The 22,452-nt window shown below is 40.3% G+C and overlaps 1 protein-coding gene across 10 annotated transcripts in view; it reads left to right on the top strand.

Annotated features, from left to right (window-relative positions):
• ZNF385D (zinc finger protein 385D) overlaps positions 1-22,452 on the top strand; it is a 571,924-nt gene that overhangs the window by 269,087 nt on the left and 280,385 nt on the right. The window contains exon 1 of one of the 10 annotated variants that reach the window (XM_083705887.1): positions 14,350-14,374. The exons of the other annotated variants lie outside the window; for them this stretch is intronic. Within the exon in view, the coding sequence (XP_083562013.1) occupies positions 14,365-14,374 (10 nt within the window). The 5' untranslated portion in view covers positions 14,350-14,364. Of the gene's footprint in view, positions 1-14,349; positions 14,375-22,452 lie in introns of those variants that run through there. 10 annotated transcript variants of the gene reach the window in all.

Genomic DNA, 22,452 nt, shown 5'->3' with positions numbered 1-22,452 from the left:
ATGCACACGAAAGCTCATACCAAGAACTAACTTAGTTGGTCTTTAAGGTGCTACTGGAAGGAAATTTTTTTGTTTTGACTATGGTAGACCAACACGGCTACCTATCTGTAATAGCAAGAAGCGTGAGACATCATAGAGCTAATCTAAGATAGTGTGTTTTATTTACACACTATGTACAGAGACAAGAATCATGGTCTCTCTCTCTCTCCCCTGCTCCGAGAGAAGAACAGGCAGAAGTAAAAGCAAAAGTACAGTACAAATACAGTGGTACCTCGCAAGACGAAATTAATTCGTTCTGCGAGTTTTTTCGTCTTGCAAATTTTTTGTCTTGCGAAGCACAGATCACCAAAGTCTTCAAAAACCTCAAAAAAGGATACCACACCGCGTGCTATGAATTGCTCCTCTAAGTCAAGTCGCAACTGCACCTCTTCAAGCAATGCACCCTGGGTATTAACGGTTTTAAGAAAAAGGAAACAAACTTGCAAGACGTCTTGCGAAGCAAGCCCATAGGGAAATTCGTGTTGCGAAGCAACTCAAAAAACGAAAAACTTTTTCGTCTTGCGAGTTTTTCGTCTTACGAGGCATTCGTCTTGCAAGGTACCACTGTAGTACATACAGCGGAAGAGATAAGACTGTTTTCCATTCCCACACTCTTCCCAGACAGTCATGCGATTTACACCAATCTCATGTGCAGCATTGGTGGCATGAAATACTAACAGGGGAATATATCAAACGGGTGCATTTCTAAAGAAACTACAATATGCATATGGATTGAGGCTAAAATCATGTGGCTATGGATAGAGACAGTGCTATTTTTCTTGAAAAAGAGGTGCCAGAGCTCACCACGAACACCTCCCTCGTTCTATTAGAATGGCAAAGGTGGCCACTTGAGAGGTGCCGGAACTGAGTTCCTGTGAATTCCGCCTGGGGAAAAAGCTCCGAATAGAGGGTTAAGTTGTACTTAAGACAATGGGACTTAAATATGGCTAAGTTTGGATGAATCCGATTCTATGTTCTTTACAAGTGGGGTCACAAAGCCTGTTGTTGGGCTTCTAAGTGTTCGTTTCACCATATCAAACTAATATGTAGCTAAGGGACATGTGTGAAAGCATCAGGGTTTTCATATGTGTATTCTGCATGTAGAAACAGGTGCTGTGGAGAAAATTTCCACTGTTGATCCAGTTAGGTAAAGGTAAAGGGACCCCTGACCATAAGGTCCAGTCGTGACCAACTCTGGGGTTGCGGCGCTCATTTCGCTTTATTTGCTGAGGGATCCGACGTACAGCTTCCAGGTCATGTGGCCAGCATGACTATGCCACTTCTGGCGAACCAGAGCAGCGCACAGAAACGCTGTTTACCTTCCCGCTGGATTGGTACCTATTTATCTACTTGCACTTTGACGTGCTTTTGAACTGCTAGGTTGGCAGGAGCAGGGACCGAGCAACGGGAGCTCACCCCGTTGCGAGGGTTCGATAACGAACCTTCTGATTGGCAAGTCCTAGGCTCTGTGGTTTAACCTACAGCGCTTATAGCCGAATCAGAAAACTATCAAATACAGTAGACCCTCCAGATATGAATTAAATTAGTTCCAGGAGTCTGTTCGCAACCTGAAAAGTCCGTAGGCAGAGGTGCCGCTTCTGTGTGTGGCACGCTTCTGCCACATTCGTAACCCAAAAGTCACATATTCAGAGCAGTACGTAACTAGAGGGTCCACTGTACAATGATAAGTTGTTTGGAACGAAGAGTGGAGATTGGTTTTCCCCCTCTCCCCCCTTTCTTTTTCTCAGCTGAACTGATGATAGATATGATTGCTGGTGTTCTGATAGTGGTCCTATCTGCTACATTCACACATTGTTGGTTCAGAGTCAGTTTCTCTAGAAATGCAAGTATGTGAGCCAGACTTAAATAGAAAAAAGTCTCAAAAACCATATGTTACCACTCCAAATGCCAAGATTTTTGAGGTTCCTGTTGAATTAATTCGTACAGTTGGAAGTCTGTAAGCATTCAGTCATCACATTTTTAAAAACATAATTTATAAAATATGCTGATGTTGTCATATTTTGGTAGTATTTGGTAGGCTCTGTTTTCAAATTCAAGAAAACAAGACGTAATTTATTTTTGTTCCTGCAACAGTTTTTTTCATATGCATGGAATAATGAGCCCCCCCAGACAACTCAGTAATTAGTTAATGGCTGTAACTCTGTGTCTAGGCTGCTCTGTTAGTCATGTGGTATATAACCTCAAGACAGTTCATGGTATATATACACTTTTTAAGTTTTTCATAGGAATGTTTTTACCATTACATCACAATTCCACTTTTATTAAACTTCTCATATTAAATTAAGTTTCCTAACTAATGAAAACTCTTTATTGAATTGGTTTTACATTCTCTCTCTCTTTTTGGACTTTCTGTCCCTTATATTTCATAACAGGATTGCAAGTGCATAAAATTAGCGTAGAAACCTAATGCTGCCTTTGTTGAAATTCCTTTATTCTATCAACTTCATTTAGCAGGCAAGATTAAAAGGCCTACTTTCATTAAAATGAGCAGTGCCTTTGAAAATGTTACATTTGGTAAATATTTGGTGACGAAATACTTTAAAAAATGACTTGGTATCAAAATGGAATCTAATTACCATTGAACAGTGAACTAATAGCAGTGTAATAAAGGTAAACCTCCCTCTCTTGTTTTTATTGTTGCTGTACTGCCAATCACATGCTTTTACTGTACTTCAAGATTAGCTAGGAATTATATTCATTTTTTTTTTTAAAGTGCTGTTGATTTTAACTGTTTGCTATTCAGTTTTCACTGACAAATGTTGCGGCTAAGAGGCATTTTCTACAATTAAGAACATTCCTTATCATTATGAGCATCAAACTCTGTTCTTCAAAGTATTTCCCCCCCCCTTTTAATTTCTGAAGAAGTTTTGAACTTTGAGCTATTACAGTATAAATGAAAATTCACGATCCTGTCCAAAGAAGATAGTAGTAGTGATTTTTTAAATAGTTCCCCACCCTCCACAAGCAATGTAGATCTCTCATATTGAGGTGACAGTTTTATACACAATTACACACTGGGACTTACTTCTGAGTAGAAATATTGTTTGGGCTTGTAGTGTGCACCACATATAGGAATGTGCAAAACCTGCCACTTAATTTTTGTAGAGTGGTCTACCTTTCCTCCCTATTTCATCATAGAAAGTGTGAGTATTGTCTCAGATAACGGTTGTTTTTCTGAACAAATCCTGCATAATTGTGCTCTTGCCTCCTCTTTGCCCTATGTAGAAAAAAGCAGTTATACAAACTGACACAGATTACAGTGGCGAGTGGTACACATGGGCGGTACATTCTGCACATGCGAATACGTGTGCAATATTGCTGGTTGTCTCATAGCTTCCATTCCATTTTTCTGCCTTGCCTTATGGGGGTCTTCATTAGCAACTGAACTTATCATATTTTTCGCTCTATAAGACGCACCAGACCATAAGACGCACCTAGTTTTTGGAGGAGGAAAACAAGAAAAAAAATATTCTGAATCTCAGAAGCCAGAACAGCAAGAGGGATCGCTGCACAGCGAAAGCAGCGATCCCTCTTGCTGTTCTGGCTTCTGGGATAGCTGTGCAGCCTGCATTCGCTCCATAAGACGCACACACATTTCCTCTTACTTTTTAGGAGGGGAAAAGTGAGTCTTATAGAACAAAAAATACAGTATATGTTTTTGTAGCAAGATTTATTTAAAAACACATTGAAGGGCAACAGGGATGGCAATGGTGGGTGGAGCTAGTACATTTGTACATGCTCTTCCTTATAGTACACAGTGTTTAGAATGCCCCCCCCCCCAGCATCTATTCTAAAAAAAGAAAACTCTGCAATAATGGCAATGGGTAAGGAATGTAGTTTTGAATCTAATTACCCAGCCTTGGGGCAGAATTTCAATATGAACAACTTCACTCTGGCAAAAACGTCAATGGGATTTGTAGTGTTGGTACTATAATCTTATGTCTCCACACCTTGATTAAACTGCCTGGAGCAAAACACGCTGTAATATTATTTGAGTCCTACATTAACAAGAAGGAAGTAAAACCACTAATTAGGGACTCTATTCTGCAAAGGCCCTTGATGCTTTGAGGCCCAGTGTAGCAGAGCGCTCAAACACATAATTAGGTTCTCAAGATGGTTTTACGGAGACATTCAAAATACCAATTATATATATTTAAAAAACAGCAGCAAGAAAATCTATCTAAAACAAGCATCAACACAACAACTAAATACAATTTAAGACCAGCATAAAACCATCAGCTGTCACGGCATATTTTTTGTGTATATTTCTCTCTCTCTCGTGTGTGTGTTTCCTCATCCAAACATACAGGATTCTGAACACACCACATTTTAATAGCGAAGCAATCAAGGGATTTTTTTTTTAAAGCCTGTTAATGACAGTGCCGGCAGCTTGAACACCCTTATAGTACATTGATGTGGATCTGGTTTCCTCCAGAGCTAAGCACTTTAATCAAGGCTTTGCTTTTGATGTGCAGTCACTACATTAATTGATTAATGCATTAGTTTGATTAATCCTGCTGATTCACACTGATTCATCTATTAATATTCTCAGTCCAAGTAACTCGTCACTTCCAACTGCAAAATCATCTTATTTGTGCATGTTGCTGGCTACAGCTATGGTGGGCTCCTTTTTAATTTCTGAATAGTTGTTATACTTCTTGAGTAGTTGTTATATTTCTAACAGCTGCACAAAAAGCAGAAGCTGAGCAGGATGAAGTTTCTCATCACTACATCTTCATGCCGAGGACATATTCATCTCTTCATCAAAATGAAAAGCAGCATGATTTGTACAATATACAGTACCACCCTCCCCTAGCTTCTGAATATTTTGTTTTCTTTTTAGCTTACTTTTTAAGGAACAGAGCATTGAACCTGTCCTCATGTTATGAGATGTAGAATGAACATAACTCTATCAATAATGATGGTGTTGGTGGTGGTGATGATGATGTAGATGTAGATGCACATGCATACCCACTTATCCACACACCTAATCATATACACAAGTAGGACCCTGTAACAATGTTGTCAAGTGCTTCTGCTCAGGGTTACAATCATTCCATACTACAGTGGTACCTCTGGTTACATATGCTTCAGGTTACATACACTTCAGGTTACATACGCTTCAGGTTACAGACTCCGCTAATCCAGAAATAGTACCTCGGGTTAAGAACTTTGCTTCAGGATGAGAACAGAAATCGTGCTCCGGCGGCATGGCAGCAGCAGGAGGCCCCATTAGCTAAAGTGGTGCTTCAGGTTAAGAACAGTTTCAGGTTAAGAACGGATCTCCGGAATGAATTAAGTACTTAACCCGAGGTACCACTATATTGCCATTTTTCAGAAGGGATCACTCTGTTCCTGAAATTTCAGAAGATCACCTTGATGCTGTGTCCTAGTCTGTCATTAGCCAGTCACACTCTGCTCAGAGGCAATCTTTGCCCTTAAGGTGCAAACACAAAAAATACATTCAGAGCAGTCCTTAACTTTCCAAGGGAATTGTCTTATTCCCTTGATAGATGTGGATTCTTTGATGTAAACTTCTAAAGGCCATTTTCAAAGTTTCACTGTAGCTCAGCGGCAGTGTATTCTATTATTGATTATAAGGAAGTAATTTGGCTTTTGATTCAGAGCTGGTATACCATATGGCCTTACACAATTACTGATTCTGTTGTTGTGTCTTGAAAACAGAGCTTATTGTACTGAACAAACTATTTGAGTGTGGTGTAGGGCCAGGTAGCTATAAGCACTGCCCATTGGAAGTCATATATAGATTCATGAATTAGTCTACATGTGTATTAGCATGATAAGGTCACTAGCATGCTGAACATTCTCATTACCTCATTTCACCCAGTTGCTGTAGTTAATGCCATTCAGCTGATACGATGAAGATCTCTGCCTGGTGTTATATGAGGACAGCTAAGCCTTTTCCCTGCTCCCATTCTTTCCAACAGAAATTTTTAAATTCAGTATTTGTATGGCAGTACAACAAAGATTCTTGCTGCCTCTCTTTCCCTCTATTCCCTGCAGATTTACAGTACAATTTGATTCAGACCCTCCAAGTGTCCCTTTTCCCCAGGGACAGTCCTGGATTTTCAGAAGCTGTCCCACTTTCTGATTTGACCCCAGAATATCCCACTTTTCCTTAGGACGTCCCTATTTTCATCCGAGAAATGTTGGAGGGTATGGAGTTATCCGACCAGCCCTGTATAGGGAAGTTTTTTAATGTTTAATGTTTTATTATGTTTTATATATGTTGGAAGCTGCCCAGAGTGGCTGGGGTAACCCAGTCAGATGGCCAGGGTATCAATAATAAAATTAGTAGTAGTAGTAGTAGTTTATCCCTATTTTCACCAGAGAAATGTTGGAGGGTATGTTTAATTTACTCCAACTACAACATTGTATCCAAGATATTCTGGAGGTCAACTACATGGCTTCACTGTTTGCATACCGCTGCTGGTTGAGACACTTGAAATTCTCCTGTGTGAAGCAGTCTGATAGATATAGTTGTTCGGGGGAATTGGCAGCTGGACTGGCACATCAATGGTTACAGAGATGCTGCGCTTGGCAGCAATGCATGTGATTACTGAAAAAGATGTTTCAATGATCATGTTGATTTCTCACTGGGAAGTGTCAGCTATAACCATGGACATTCCAGATAAGACATTATTCTTTCTTTGTGATCGTATTTATGGGCCTGCTTGATAGGAAGGGAATTACTGATTATACTACATGCAGTGCTTACGGCCAGATGAGGAAAGCTGAAGTACTTTAAAATCAGCATACACACTCCAGGGTCATCTTGTGGAAGCACAAGCTAGAAACTGCCATGATCTGATTTGAAACAGCAGCAAGAAAAGTTAGTGCATGCTGAAACAGTTATGCAAACCGAGCCTGAGACTCGAGTTATATTATATTACAATAATATGCCACATGCTGTTTAATTGAAAACTAGGACTTCAGCTGATTAATCAATGTAATTAGTCGACTAAACCTTTAATTGTATATTAAAATTTGTTTCTGATTAATCAGTGGAACTGATGGCAGATAAAAACTTAATGGAGACTCTTCCAAGTTGTAGGGAATGTGGCACTTTCTTCTTCCTTAAAGCGTATTTGATAAAAAGAAAATAAATCTTTAAAATGGTTTTTTTAAGGCAAGCAGATAGTTTGTCTCTTAGGTTAAATGCAGTAGCTTCTGTTTTTAAAATAAAAAGCTTTCTTGCTACACAGCACTGAAGCTGACTGGGCTCAGAGGAAATTGGCGTCAGTAAGTACCGTATTTTACGCTTTATAAGACTCACCAGACCACATGACGCACCAAGTTTATGGAGGAAGAAAACAAGAAAAAAATATTCTGAATCACAGAAGCCAGAACAGCAAGAGGGATCACTGTGCAGTGAAAGCAGCAATCCCTCTTGCTGTTCTGGCTTCTGGGATAGCTGCACAGCCTGCATTTGCTCCATAAGACGCACACACATTTCCCCTTACTTTTTAGGAGGGAAAAAGTGAGTCTTATACAGCAAAAAATACAGTAAATGTTGGCTAGCATAAAGATGCAAACAGTAGTTTTGTTGCATGAGTAGGAAAAATGTCTCACTTCTATGGTTCTCGGTCTTCAGAATTAATTTAAATCTTTCAATTGATTACTTAGTTTAAAAGCCAATAAAAAGATTGAACATATCTCATAAGTGTCAGAAACCATTGTGGTGCTAAACCTTTGTTGAAAGAGAGAGAGAAGTTGTGTATTGCAATGAATATCCAAAGAAGATATTTCACAAGAACTCTAGAACCATAACTGATTCTAAAAGAATGAATGGGTGGGCCAGGGGAGGGAGTGAAGTACATTAGCTGTTTCATGCTATTACTCAGATGACTGAAATAAGTGGTCATAATATGTGACCTAGCAAGTGGCATTAGGTATTTTATTGCATACATCAGTTTGATCTTTAGATGGTTGTCAGGATTAGTTACAGAACGCTGCAAGTGTTGCCTTACAAGTACACATAAGAATGCTTTTATGTCCCAGAAATTTTTAAAGAAACTAAATAGATTCGCTTTAAAAGAATATTGGGCTGCAATTCCATATATAGTACCAGAGCTTTCCAAACTGTTTTGTCATGACACGTTAGTGTGTTGACTGCAGTGTTGTGGGAACTCTCCCCACACTGCTCCCAGGGCTGGAAAGGGATAAGTTTAACCTCTGGTTTGCTAGTAAAACTGGATTACAGTGGTACCTCGGGTTACATATGCTTCAGGTTACAGACTTCGCTAACCCAGAAATAGTGCTTCAGGTTAAGAACTTTGCTTCAGGATGAGAACAGAAATCGTGCTCTGGCAGCGTGGCGGCAGCAGGAGGCCCCATTAGCTAAAGTGGTGCTTCAGGTTAAGAACAGTTTCAGGTTAAGTACAGACCTCCGGAACGAATTAAGTACTTAACCCAAGGTACCACTGTACTGTGTTGCGAAATGATGCATATCTAAAAAGTGTGTCACCACTGTTACGGAAATGACAGGGGGTACATCTTTAAAGCTGTTACAATGTTACAAATATTATGCCTGAATATATCCTTTCGACTTGGCAGCTCAGGGAAGAAACCTAGCTTTATAAATTCGTAGGAAATCCATACTTTCCTCATTTCCTCAATCCGACTCTCCTCATTCCAATGCTGTTTTAACCCTTAAAGAAAGGTGAATTTGGGCTCCAACTCCCTACATGAACCAAGAAGCAGGAAATCACTGCAGGCAGTAGGGACAGGGCATCCCGCCATAATTTCCCAAGTGTACATGGCACCCCACCCAGGGAGTGACCAATAGGGCAACAATAGACATCCGCAGAGGCAGTTTAGCAAGTCAGGTGTTCTGAAAGCCCATCTCCAGACAAGTTCTGAGGGCAAGGATATGTAAAGAGTTTTATTGTTCTTTTGGTGATGGGTACTTAAGAGGTGTTGGAAAAGGTGTCTGATAAAGTGACCTAATGTTGAACTTGTGAAACCCTTGTATACCCCTCCCCATTTGTGACATGCTAGTGATGTAGTGATGATGGGTCAATGATGCTTCTCAAAGAGAATTCTGGGGGAAAGAGGGAAGTTTTAAAAGAGGATGTCACCCCATGCTCGGGGTTCTTACTCCTGTGGGGACCAGTTGCGCAACAACAAAGATTGTGGTCTATTGACCACTGTTTTGCTCCAAATTACTTGGCTGGAATTTCCTTCTCTTACTGACCACATAGACTTGCACCCCAATGAGCTGGGCTGTTGAGTAGTCTCTCACCCTGGAAATTTTTCCATAACACAAACGTGGGAAATTTGGAAAGCTCTGTCATATGCAGTTCTAGGGAGCAAGCCCCACTGACAGGGCCGGGCCAAGACATTTTGGCACCTGAGGTGGACCCCAAAATGGCTCCCATTTCCCAGTTCAACATAGGAATCTGCTTTCCTGGTGGGTCCTGCTGCCTGAGGCAATTTCTTCACCTTGCCTCACCATGTCTTATGGGTGGGTCGGCCTTGAATAAAAATCTACATTGGAATCTGCTGCCCCTGTGGATTCTGCCACTTGAGGTGGTGGCCTCTCCTTGCCTCATGGGTGGGCTACCCCTTTTACTTTTGAGTAACCATGCATAGGATTGAACTGCTAATGTAACAGCTGGGAGTGCAACTGTTTACAACGTAGTCCACAAAAACTCATACATAAAAACGAACCCAACACCATCGACAATTTATCAGAATTAAACTCCTATCCCTTTACATAAAGAAAATATAACATAAGAATAAAAGACTTCGTCTATCCTGTAAATAGCCTCCTTATTTACTTCTTGTGTACTGTTTCTTTTATATGTGATTATTGCAATTTTTCCTAGTTATGACTTAAAAAACCACAAAGTCTCCTGTAGAAATTAATTGAAACAAGTCCAGGGATATATTTTGGGGCAATGTTTGGTAAAGTATTCTCTGCATTTCCCCCATTCTTTTTGAAATTCTTGTCTGGGTTGTCCCCTAATTGTCTCTGTTAATCTGGCCAATTCAGTATAATCTAAGAATTTATCCTGCCATTCCTTTTTTTGTTGTTGGCACAAATTCTTTTTTTTCCAATTTCTGGCAATTAAGGTCCTTGCTGCACCTGTATGCCACCTTTATGTTTCAAGGATCACAAAGTGGTATACATGGAAGAGGAGGAGCGAGGTGGCAGGTAGGATGGCGCAGTGTAAGTGCACCAGCAGAGCCAGTCTGGTGCATTTGCACTGCACCAGTCTCCCTGCCTGCCACCTTGTCCCTCCCCTGTAAGCAGTAGTCACACAGCTGTCAGGTGAGTGTCGCCACCCCTTCCCACTGTCTGCTACTGACAGCAACGCAGCTGAAAATTAAATCTTAGAGAAGGAATTGGAAATGAAAACCAGCTTGCTTTTGGCACAGAATTAGGATTACCACTCTGGTGGTGGTGGGGATGGTTGTTATTAGTGCACTTAGATGAAAAGCACATTCATGAAAGCAACATATTGTAGTGTCTACCGCCAGCAGAAAACACATCCACGGTTGAATTGGAGGGCTGTCAACCCCTTTTGATTTGTTGGGTGCATGATGTGCAGGATATCAGGCTGTAGGTTGTTCTATTGACTTTTCCCAGCAGGGGGATAAATCAGCTGGACTTTATGGCACTGGGAATCATTTGGCTTCAGTGGCTCTGCATTGAAGAGGGGAAAAAGCAGATTGTAGAAGGATTAAATGGAGCTAAAACTCTTTGATTTGACTGTTAGTATTACAATCCCACGGGGAACAGACCAAATCCAATTTACAATACACAAGTGGCTTTTCCTTTTACTTAGTGTAAAGTTATAACAGTGTGTAGCAATTAGACTAAGCTGTGTGCAGTTTGTATATCCTTTTCAAATCACAAATCTGTCTCGAAACCTCAATCTATGTGGAACCATCAAGGTTCAGATAGATATATTTATAATTACTTTGATTGATTGATTTCACATGGCTCCAGGATGTGAGCATATCTGTGTGCATTGAAGCAATCACTCTTATTTTTTGACAGAGATAACGCACAGTACTTTTTGAAATTTAAGGGATATTGAAATTGAGTGTTCTAGAATGATTCACCTAGGACTATGATCCATGTCTTCTCCTCAGTTTCTTTGAAACATCATGAATTTGTAAATTATGAAATTATGAACTTTCTTATTTTTTTTTTTAAAAATTGCCAGCTATGCAGAGCTACATGTGTTTCACTATCCCCCCCCCCCCATTAATTCACAGAAGCATAACTTTTTGTTATCAGTTGGTTGTGCTGCCTTTGGCTTGCTATTCATCAGCAAACCAAAGGATGCTTGATTCAAATTAGATGCCTTTTTATACTTCTGTGTTAGTCAGATTCAGTACTCTAAGCTAATTGTGTTTGTGTGTGTGTGTGTGTGTGTATCTGAAATCAATTTATTCAGATAAATTAATCTGGTTAGTAAAAATGCTGTTGGCAATGTACGTCATAATGACAAATCCCAAAATGAAATGGCATGTTTTGGCTGAATTATATATGACTGCTGATTGTGTGCTCTTTGCTACCAGACATAATCATTAATTAATTTCCAAGTTCTTACTATAGTGCATCAATCATTTGGGGCAATTTATATGTCACACTATCTGTTAAATATTAAACATATATTCCTGCCTTTGTTTATCCAGAAGTAACTTATACTATAGAAATGGTTTTAAACACACCCACCCACCTTGGTTCTATATGTATTCCATGTTAACACAAATCTGTTGCTCTGGTATTTTGGGATGCTTAAGGCTTCAATCCTAGGTTTCCATGATTTTGAATAAGTTTCATGGAACAACAATGGACTTGCTTTGGAGTAAACATGAACAGGATTGCATTGCATTACAGTGGTTAAGCATCAATATTATATTCAAGTGGTAGGATTCAGTAGTATGCTAATATTGGGTTTGTGAAATAGTATGTTAATAGAATAGAGCTGAATGGGGGTGTTATGTGCATGTGTGTTGAGGGGAGGGCGTTTCCAAGCTGGCAAAATAGGGTCTTCTACAAATGCTGGGCATGGGGCTCTGAAGGGCAAGAGGTGGGGCTGCTTGGGGATTGTGGTTATAAATACTGTAGGGGGGTTAATATAATTGGGGTGGAAGCTGAGGGTGTTGTGGAGGCAAAGTTGGTTGGATGTGGATCATGGGGGAATCAATAGAGGGTAAGAGGAGGGTTTTATCTCTTCCCTCTCTTCTGTTCCAGCCTCCCAGCCAGCCAGTGCTCTGGTTCTGTTCCTGACTGGGCCAATTCAGCCACGGAAGCAGCTCCCCCTTGCACGCAGACCACCTTCATTTTCATGCACCTCCTCCTCTTTCCTATTCCCCAGCTCCCCTTTGCACACACATACCTTGTTAGTACATTCACCCCTTTCTCCTACCTCTTCCTTTTCTCAAGTCCTCCTTCCACGCAGATCGCCCCCACATGCACGTCTCCTGTCCTCTCCTATTTTGCAGCCCTCTTTGCACCCCCCATTATGTTATTTGCCATTGTATCTTTTTAGATGAACATAATTTTAATAGCAATCCAGTCACTTAGCTTGTTGCATATTGTATTATTTATATGATGTTAGCCACTCTGAGCCCGGCTCCGGCTGTGGAGGGCGGGGTACAAATACAATTTTATTATTATTATTATTGTTCAGTTAAAGAATGTTAAGTTCAGTTGATTGATGTTGTGCATGTATGGATATTTGCTGGTTAATAAAATACTTGAATCTGGCATTTCGTGTTGGAGATAATACATGGTACCAAGAGGGAAATACATTGTGTGAAGGTATTATGGAATATTTGAGGGTTCCACATCCTATATTTATCTCACCTGAGGCAGCTGAAGAATGAAAGAGGGTGAAGTTTGAGTACATGGTACCTCTGATTACATACTTAATTGGTTCCGGAGGTCCATTCTTAACCTGAAACTGTTCTTAACCTGAAGCACCACTTTAGCTAATGGGGCCTCCTGCTGCCGCTGTGCCGCTGGAGCACGATTTCTGTTCTCATCCTGAAGCAAAGTTCTTAACCTGAGGTACTATTTCTGGGTTAGCGGAGTCTGTAACCTGAAGCATTATGTAACTTGAAGCGTATGTAACCCGAGGTACCACTGTACAGTGCAAAGGTGTTAGCTTCTGTATTGTACCCACATGGGCCATTTCTCCTTGTAACCCCTGTGTTCTTCCCTTTTGAGTCTATTCACAGCCCTCCCATTGTTTTAAGCCACTACTTTCACCCTCAGTGTTCCTCTCATCTCATTCCCATATCACGGCCACTGCTGTTGTGCAACCTGCCTTCTCTTCTGCTCCCCTACCCAGCTCTGACTTCATGCAAATCCAGGATTGTGATGAGGCACTACAAATCTTCCAATGCAGTCTGCATAATGACAATCTTAATTTTTTTATTATTATACATAAGAAATTGTTCAAGCATGCAAGCAAAGTTTACATAGAAATGCAAATGTGGGTGCCTTTATTTCACTTTATCTCCTAGTAGTAGTAGTAGTAGTAGTAGTAGTAGTAGTAGTTTGTAAACCCTTTTCTTTCAAATTCTTCATGGCTATGCACTCGATTTTTAATGTATGGAAGTGGATTCCTCCTAGATTAGAGAATAGGATCGTGGTTATTGAATACCTTAAACAAATATACCAATAAAGGTCTAGCTCTTAAATTTAAGCCCTGGTTAATAGAGCTAGGACAAACATATTTGATTGCAACTTGCTTTCTGTAGTGCTCAAACATGCAATTGAATATGTAAGGGGGAAAGGAGAGGTGCTCTTGTGATCATAAATTACACCATAAATGCAGGGACTCTGCCATGCTGCAGTTGAACAGCTCTTAAAATGCAATGAGAAAAGCAGCAGATTGACAGAATTTAGATGGATTGGTTTGATGTAATTTCAGGGTGCCTGAGTTATTTTTCTGTGACAAGCTCTCTCATCCAAGTCTTTTGAAGAAAACCGATTCTTTGTCTACATGTCTCAGCCTGCTGTCTGTAGCAGATTGTGCATTGTTTCCCTGCATATTGTAGGAGTCTTCTTTTTCTGGACAAAATCAAATGATCACCTATGAAAAAGCTAACTGCCCTGAGGCTATATGTCCAATTGCTAGTGGCTTATTCAGCTTTGACACTTCTCAGTGTGATCCTTACTGGTTTTTGTAAAACAGGCCGGCAGGGGAAAGGCTCAGGAGACTTTATTCTATTCATTTCTGTAATAGTTTTCATGCCACTGGAGGCTTAAGAAGATTTGTACTACCAGCTTTCTTTTCATTAGAAGAGACTGCAATGCTGTTGGGTAAGTTAATGCATGTATGCCTTTATTTTTTTAAAGGTGAGAATTATGAAATCTATAAAGTTCCTATATTGTGTTATTATTTTCATAATTATTATTGGCTTGTTTTTAAAATATTTTATTCTGACTGTATTTTAGCAAACATAAGAGTTTAAGAACTGAGGCATTTTCATGTGTGTGGGCTAGAGAATTAGGAATCTTGACTGCTCTTTGAATGCAATATTATGCTTCGCTGATTATTGGCAGAATGATGTTTAAATTCCCCCTCTCCCTCTCTCCTTGCAAGCAATCCTGGTTATATTTTTAGCATAGTTCTTGCCTTGGAATTTCATGTGTTTCCTTTTGCAACAAAGTGCAACAGTCTTGCAGAATTCACTTTGGACTGCACAATGCAGAAATGTGCCATACTTTGATCAGTCCTAGATTGGCTTTTTGAGGGGGAGAGTGTCTACAATTGCTTCAACTAGAATAAGCTGAGAAAGTAAGAGATAAGCTATGAAACTAGTTTTAGAGGCAAACTACACATTTCTGTTTTCACGAGACTCTCAAACACAAGTTTGTTTCCCTAGTGAGATAAAAAGCAGCAGTTAGTTATCAAATTTGCAGTGTAAGAACTTGCTTGAGGGTGAGGTCTAAGCAATTCCATTCCTTCCTTTATAAAAATATTTGTATACCACAGTTTCTTTTTTAAAAGACCAAAGCGGTTTACATCTATACAATACATCTGTACAATAAAACCACACAGAAATTAAAACAGATAACCAACTGACTTTATATTCCCTGCAACATCATAATATTTATAGCGCAGTCCTGTGCATGAATACTAAAAAAAAGTCACACTGGTTTAAGTGGGATTGTTCTCTGATAACTGTGCATAGGATTGTAGCCTCAGTCTGCCCCTTTGACAGAATAGCTATCAGTATGGTTGTTTGAATGTTAAATTCATCTAAGATTTGCAGCAGCTTCAGTTCTGAATTGGCATAGGTACAATCAGATCCACAATATTGTTATGTATTTTGATTTAGTCAGTTTAGTGCCACTGGAATCAGTTGCTATAATGTGAGTTGCACAAGTGCACAACCATGCTCAAGAGATGCTCAGTGTTTTTGAAAATCCAATTTGTTCCAATTGAACTTTTGCCAGAAAGGGTCCTGGAGGGCTGTGTCTTAGGCAGCTGAATGAGTAGAAAACTTTGTTTGGCCTATAGATTGGATTTGAAAGTATAAATATTAAAATAGAGGTAATAGCTGATAGATGTGTTGCATGTTGCTTGTTACAGAAAGGAGGTTATTACAAGCAATAACTTTTCCAAAAGGCAGACACGATATATGTACTCTATAAACAGAAGCAATGCCAGTGAAAATACACATTAAATTTTATTGTGAATTTTATACTTCCCATATTATACTTCCCATATTTGGGGTTATTGTTTCATAGAATCATGGAGTTAGAAGGTACCCCCAAAGAATCCCTTTCAGATGTCCATCAAACTTCTGCTTAAAAAACATTGAAAGGAGAGTCTACCACCTTCCAGTTTGCATAAGCTGAGTGCTGCTAAGGAAGTTGCAAAATCTGTAGAAGGTGAATTGTCTAGCTCTATTTTTGCATGCACGCACCCCCCGCCCATGTGCTCTTTTTACATTATCTTTAATACCATTTGCCCTGAGACTGGAGAAGCAAGGGGAAGCATACCCTGCCCTCTGTCACAGGTTAGAGAACTAAGGTGCTATTAGGTAGTTGAATTCCTTCTATCCAGAAAAGAACACCAGCAAATGAAAATCCGCCTGTCTCCGAACACATATCAATGCTATTCACAATTTACCTCTTCGTTTTGCCATTAACAAACTGATTCATCTTCTCCACCTTTTCTTTCTTCCCCTTGTGCATTTTGTCTTTATACAGTCATACCTTGGGTTACAGCCGCTTCAGGTTGTGTTTTTTCAGGTTGTGGAGCGCCGAAACCCGGAAGTACCGCAACGGGTTATTTCTGCACTAAATTGCGCTTTGTGCATGCGCAGAAGTGCCGAAACGCAACCCGTGCATGTGCAGATGCACAGATGCGGGTTGCGAACATGCATCCCACCCAGATCACGTTTGCAACCCGAGCGTCCACTGTGGTTTGTAAACAAGACCAGGGTCTCTCTCTCTCTCTCTCTCTCTCTCTCTCTCTCTCCCTCCCTCCCTCTCTCTCTCTCTCTCTCTCTCTCTCTGTGTGTGTGTGTATGTGTGTGTAATGTGAGTTGCTTTTGGAGACAATGGGGTAGACTAAGTTAGTTGAACTTGGGTCCTATTGAAATCAATGAGATGTTAGTCACGATAAAAGTCCCACTGATCTCTTCTGACTTGGGCTGGATCCAAACCACACCGTAAAGCAGAACAAATAATAATAATAATATTAATAAGAAGAAGAAGAAGAAGAAGTCATCTAACCAAAATGTATATTATTTTTCCTGGCTGTTTATAAATAGTCAGGTAGATTTGATGAATTCCAGACTTGGATCCGTTGCCTAGCATAACAACAATGGTTGATTATGCATATGAATGCAGCACTCTGGGCCTAAAATTAACAGCCATTCCTCTTGCTCTCCCAGCCCAGCAGAGGAGCACAAGAGAGCTCCCCACTTCTGTGCAGGCAGCTGTGATTATGTGCAGTGAATGATATCATCAACGTCAACTGACAGTACACATCCCTGCCCAAGCTAAGTGATGCCTGTTGCAGGGGACGGGGGACTCCAGGCATTTTATTGAGTTAGGTATAGACCAATACTTTAGTGAGTGGTGAATAAAGGGAGGTAGCACCTGTGCATCCCTGTTGAAAGCGGGAGTTCAGCAAAGTGAAGCACAACTAAGGCAAACAAGGTGATTAATCCATGTAGGAAGATGATTTGGGGAAGAAAGTGGCTCAGCTTGGACACATTGCATCTAAGAAGTTCAGAATCCTAGGGATTTACACCCACAACAACAGCACGCTTAAAAAGATGTTTATTACAGATGGGTGAGAAAAGGAATTCAGTTACCAGCTAATCAAGTGTGGAGCAGCATATAAACATAAATTCATGGGTACATTTAACCTAATACATTTACAACCCTAAATAAAATAAGTTCTTAAAAGAGTGAAAATATTACCATGCTAACGACATGGATGAAAAAGGGTGGAGCGTCCCCACTTGACATGAAACTCCAGAAGGCAGAAAGGAGATTTAAAGTTATCTTTCCAATGCATAGAGGGGATCCTGTTAATTGGTAGCAATATGTGCCTGTGTTGGTCAGAACCAAAAGCTTGGGCCAGGGAGTCTACGCCTTAGGTTTTTGTAGGATTTCCAGCTCTTAGACTCAAAAAGCTCTGCTATTACAGCTGGGCAATAGAATGCCTTTACCAAAGAACTTCTTGGTCCAGTGTGCTGTGCTGCACTGAAATGCTCCTAGAACATAGTGGGATTCAGATAAAAGAAGAGTATTCAGAGCACCCAAATCCAATCTGTTTTATAGGAATTTAGTTTCATAGGAATGCCTGGAAGCAGTGGCAGACCTTGGGGTCTCAAATTTCAGTAATGCCTGTGCAACACCAAAATTTGCCCCCCCCTGCTTTTAGCATTCCATTTTAATCATAGTTGCAGTGGCCCCTGTGGCACCCCCAAGGCTCAGCGCCCAATGTGACCAAACCATTTGAGCTCCCCAAAATCAGCCACTGCTGGAAGTGAGGTTAAGATGAAGTAAGAAGGAGAAACTAAAGTTTTCTCCACCCTTTTAGAGGTTAGGTGGGGTCTCCTTACTAAAAGTTGGAAATTAGAGTGGGCTTAATGATTGTAATCGTGTCTCAGCCGTGTTTTCTGCTGGAGTCTGGTTATCAGGAAGTATGGTATAAATGGCATTGTTCTGTTTGACCAGGTGTGTCAAACCTTGATCTGCAACATAGTTGAGTTCTGAATTGGGTAAGAGAGAATCCTACTTCCTGAGCAGACTAGATTACTTGCTGGGAGGTCTTGGCTCAGGCAATCATGATTTCTGCCAGTCATCTCTGTTTTGCTACTATATATTAAAGTAAGGGCTCAAACACAATGTGAAGGTAAAAAGTTGAAGGAATTGTGTTTCCCAGCATGCACTGGCTGTACCAGCTTCCCAATTCAGTAAACAGAATCGAATACTAGTAAAGGTAAATGGTAAAGGACACATGGACAGTTAAGTCCAGTCAAAAGCGATTGTGGGGTGCGGCGCTCACCTTGCTTTTCAGGCCGAGGGAGCTGGTGTTTGCCTATAGTCAGCTTTCTGGGTCATGTGGCCAGCATGACTAAACTGCTACTGGTGTGAGGAGGACAGTGACGAGTGCCAGAGCCCACAGAAATACTGTTTACCTTCCTGTCACATTGGTACCTATTTATCTACTTCACTGGTGTGCTTTCAAACTGCTAAACTGGCAGAAGCTGGGACAGAACAAAGGGAGCTCACCCCGTGGCATGGATTTGAACCACCAGCCTTCCGATTGACAAGCCCAAGAGGCTCAATGGTTTAGACCACAGCGCCACCCTCATCAAATACTGTGAGCTCCTATGCTATAGAACTCAGTCTTGTTTAATGTGCAACACATAATCTTTTGTTCAAACCCCTCATTCATAATATCTCCCCAAATTACCAGAATCTAAAGTTATCAAAAGATGATGGAAACTGAGGCAAACAGTACCGTTAAAATAAGAGAGATGGTCATCACTCAGGAGTGCAGTACTTCAATTTCCCCCCCACTTAGTAGATTAGTTGAAAAGAGGCCATTTGCCCCCTATGATTAAAAGCACAAATTTAGTGCCTAAGCGATTATTGTTATTAAAATTTCAGATGTCTCTCTAGGTGAACTCAATTACAGTGACACAATGGAGCAAATAAATGTAAAAGCCATTGGCCTTATTTTATCCTAAAGGTCAAATACATCAGACTGAATAATGGTTAAAAAGACGTGAGAACCACAAATGGAGCATTGATCAAAGACATTTTGGATTACAGGCCTCTTTACCTAGATTTTAAAAAGTTGTCATTTGTTTCAGCCTTGCACTGTGACAAGGTTTATATATTCAGTAAGTGTTGGGTTTAAATAAGCAGTAAGTGATTTTCGTAATAACTTTTGACGTCTTCCATTAATAACCCTTTTCAGTATTGCTGTGCTTTGTTTTGCAGCACAGAGATTCAAGTCTTGTTTCTGTTGTCTCCATAGTAAAGCTTGCTAATACAAAGCAGTTGTATAAAGCTACTCTCCAAAGGTCACTAGTGAGCAAAAGAAATGCCTGCAGTGAAGCCAAGAGCCAAAGCCAGAGTGGATTAACAACAGGTGTCTGCCTTGCCCAATGGGTTCATTGCAGTGGATTAGCCTAACAGCTGATATTCAGAGATGTGCATAACTTCAACAGTGCATAGAAGGAAGGATGCTGATCTGATTTGTCCAGGATACCAGTGTAGCAAAACGAGTCAGCTTTGTCTAGCTCTGCTGCAGGTCAGTCGCAGAACTGTAGTAACTGTTTATCAGACCAATGCTTTGTGATAATATTGATAGGTACACTAGTTCCAAAATTGTGGAAACCTTTTGGAGAAAGTGTATTTCTGAGGTTTGATGGCTCATAAAACTACTTTTTTAAAAATGTAATACCATAAAATTACATATCAATGGAAAGATAATCTAATGAAGAATGTAATGCAACAAAGTTTGTTTAATTATCTGTATTCTATCAAAAGTTATAGCCAAATAACCAGAAAAAGGAGTGCTTAGAGAGCCAATCAGGTGTCATCTTGTTTTGGCAATGATGGCTCATAGCACCACTTTTTGTTTTGGCGTAATACCATAAAATAATATATCAATGGAAAGATGGTATTATTTTATGGTATTACTCCAAAAAAAGGTGGTGTTATGAGCCATCAAACCTTGAAAATACACTTTCTCCAAAAGATATCCACAATTTTGGCCACTACTGTATAATCTAGGATTGTTCACCAGTTATTTGCCTAGACACTTCCATGCCGCTTCTCCACTTTTGTGCCAATTTTGCTTAATTCCACTAACACACCTGGAAGTGCTGGTTGACCCAATTTAGCAGAGCAGCATAATGGATTGAAGCACTGGTGCTGTTAAAAGCTATAATGTTGTGCTGGGGCCTGATTTCTGCACTACTTATTCCGCAGTCCTGTTTCCACTCACCTGGGAGTAAGCTCCATTAAACTTAGGGTTTTATATGCAAGTATGAATACCTTGGATTTCACCCAGTAGCTCAGTGGCAACCAGAGGGTGCTTCCAAGACTTGTGATACATGACGCCATTAGGGTGCCCCCTCTGGAATGAATGGATGAATGAATGAATGAGTCCTCTGATAAATAGAGAAACAACAGGATTTGTTGTTACTTTACAGTGGATCTGAGTCGATGAGCTTTTTTCAACTTCACAGCTTATGTTCGTCTTTTTGTTTAATATCATGCTTTTCAGCCTGTGAAGCTTATCCTATTATTCAGTTAGTAAACTGTTAGGATTAAAACCATGAATAAATAGTTTCAATTAAAAACCATGAGTGTAGAAAAATCAAAAGAAGTTTTCATTCTCCCTTTCATGCTCTCTCTCTCTCTCTAGATAAAATCCTTGATTCTTCCTGCATTTGTCCAAAACTATTCCCATGTTACAATTTTTACAGCAGTGATCACTGAAGTTCTTTTTAAAAAAGCACTTTGGAAGCTATTTTTGAACATGCTTTACCTAGATTGCAGTACAAACTAGGTCAAGACATCAGAAATCCTGACCTTAGCTGTTAAGTTGGGACACAGGTGGGGTTGCTACTGGCCTGCTTTCTGCTGTGCCATACTTTCACCACTATAGGTGGGCAGAAAGCAGTGCTGCCGTTATCAGTTCAGCTGCTGATTAATTGTTATATTTGTATAGTGTCCGTCTAGTATTCTATAAAAATTAAATTTTTGTAATTTCTTTGAGCAGGTGGGAAATCCGGGTCAGGGGCAATGCTTACATTCAGAAATTATAGAAATCCTTAGTCCACAGTGGCTTACCGGTTTGTTCAAAGTCCACACATTACTCCTTATTTTCTTCAGGGTTTCTTACAGCTCTCTAGATCAGTAGAGAGTACATTCTCAATACCTAACAATAGGAAATATAAAATAGTTCAGACAGTCTTGCTGTTAAGCAGCATTGAGTTGACACATCCATTTGCTCCACAGGCAGCCTGGTATTTTCATCAAGGAGGTCTTCATTCTCTAAGCTGTATGTGTTTTAACTGGGGGATAAAGATCGTGATTCAAATTTTAAAGTGAAAGAATGACATCTTCCCCCTTTTCTGTTCTTAATTTCATTATCAGGCTGTAATAGCAGTGACCAGCATAGAACAGACATGGTGTCTGACATCCAAGATCTCCATGGAATCTCCCTGCTTCTTCATTTATCTCATATACAGACAGTAGTTGATTATAATTTGGTTGCCTCCTTATAAACTAGGGAGGGGTTTGGAAATCAGGTGATGAAGAGCCCACAGCTCAGTTGCAGTGCGCATGTTATGCTTACATAACTTCCCAGGTTAAGTTGCTGCCCTCTTCTCCCCGCCCCGCCCATGCAAAAAAGTGAGGGATGACAAAAAGAATACCAGTCAATACACTAAAACTATTTATTGTGGGGCCAGACGGATAGTGTGAGATTTACTCAGGTCCCCAATTCACCTTGGGCAACTGAATTGGGACCTGAGTTCTTCCAAGCAAATTGCACAAAATTATACAGTACCCTTTCTTTCTTTCTTTCTTTCTTTCTTTCTTTCTTTCTTTCTTTCTTATCCCACCTTTTCTCAGTGTTAGGAATGGTCTGGATCTGAAGATGGGTGAATGCTGTCTCAGGCAGATCAGCTTCTCTCAGAAGAGGAGGGTTAATATTCCCCCCCTCCAGGGTTTTCAGAAGCAGAGAGAAAGGCAGATACAGAAGCTGACCTGCTTATTAGAGGAGCTACCCAGCTATGAGATAATGACAGGAGAAGCGGAAGGGAGGGGACAGCTAGGAGAGAGGTCAATTGAGAATATGGGGGACCACCCTCTGTCCCCGGACTCGGAGGTCTGAATGTATC

Source organism: Podarcis gaigeae (genome assembly GCF_964106915.1).
Source record: "Podarcis gaigeae genome assembly, chromosome: 12".
Classification (NCBI taxonomy): Eukaryota; Metazoa; Chordata; class Lepidosauria; order Squamata; family Lacertidae; genus Podarcis; species Podarcis gaigeae.
Note: the sequence above shows the minus strand (reverse complement) of the source record. Positions and strands in the feature narration are given on the sequence as shown.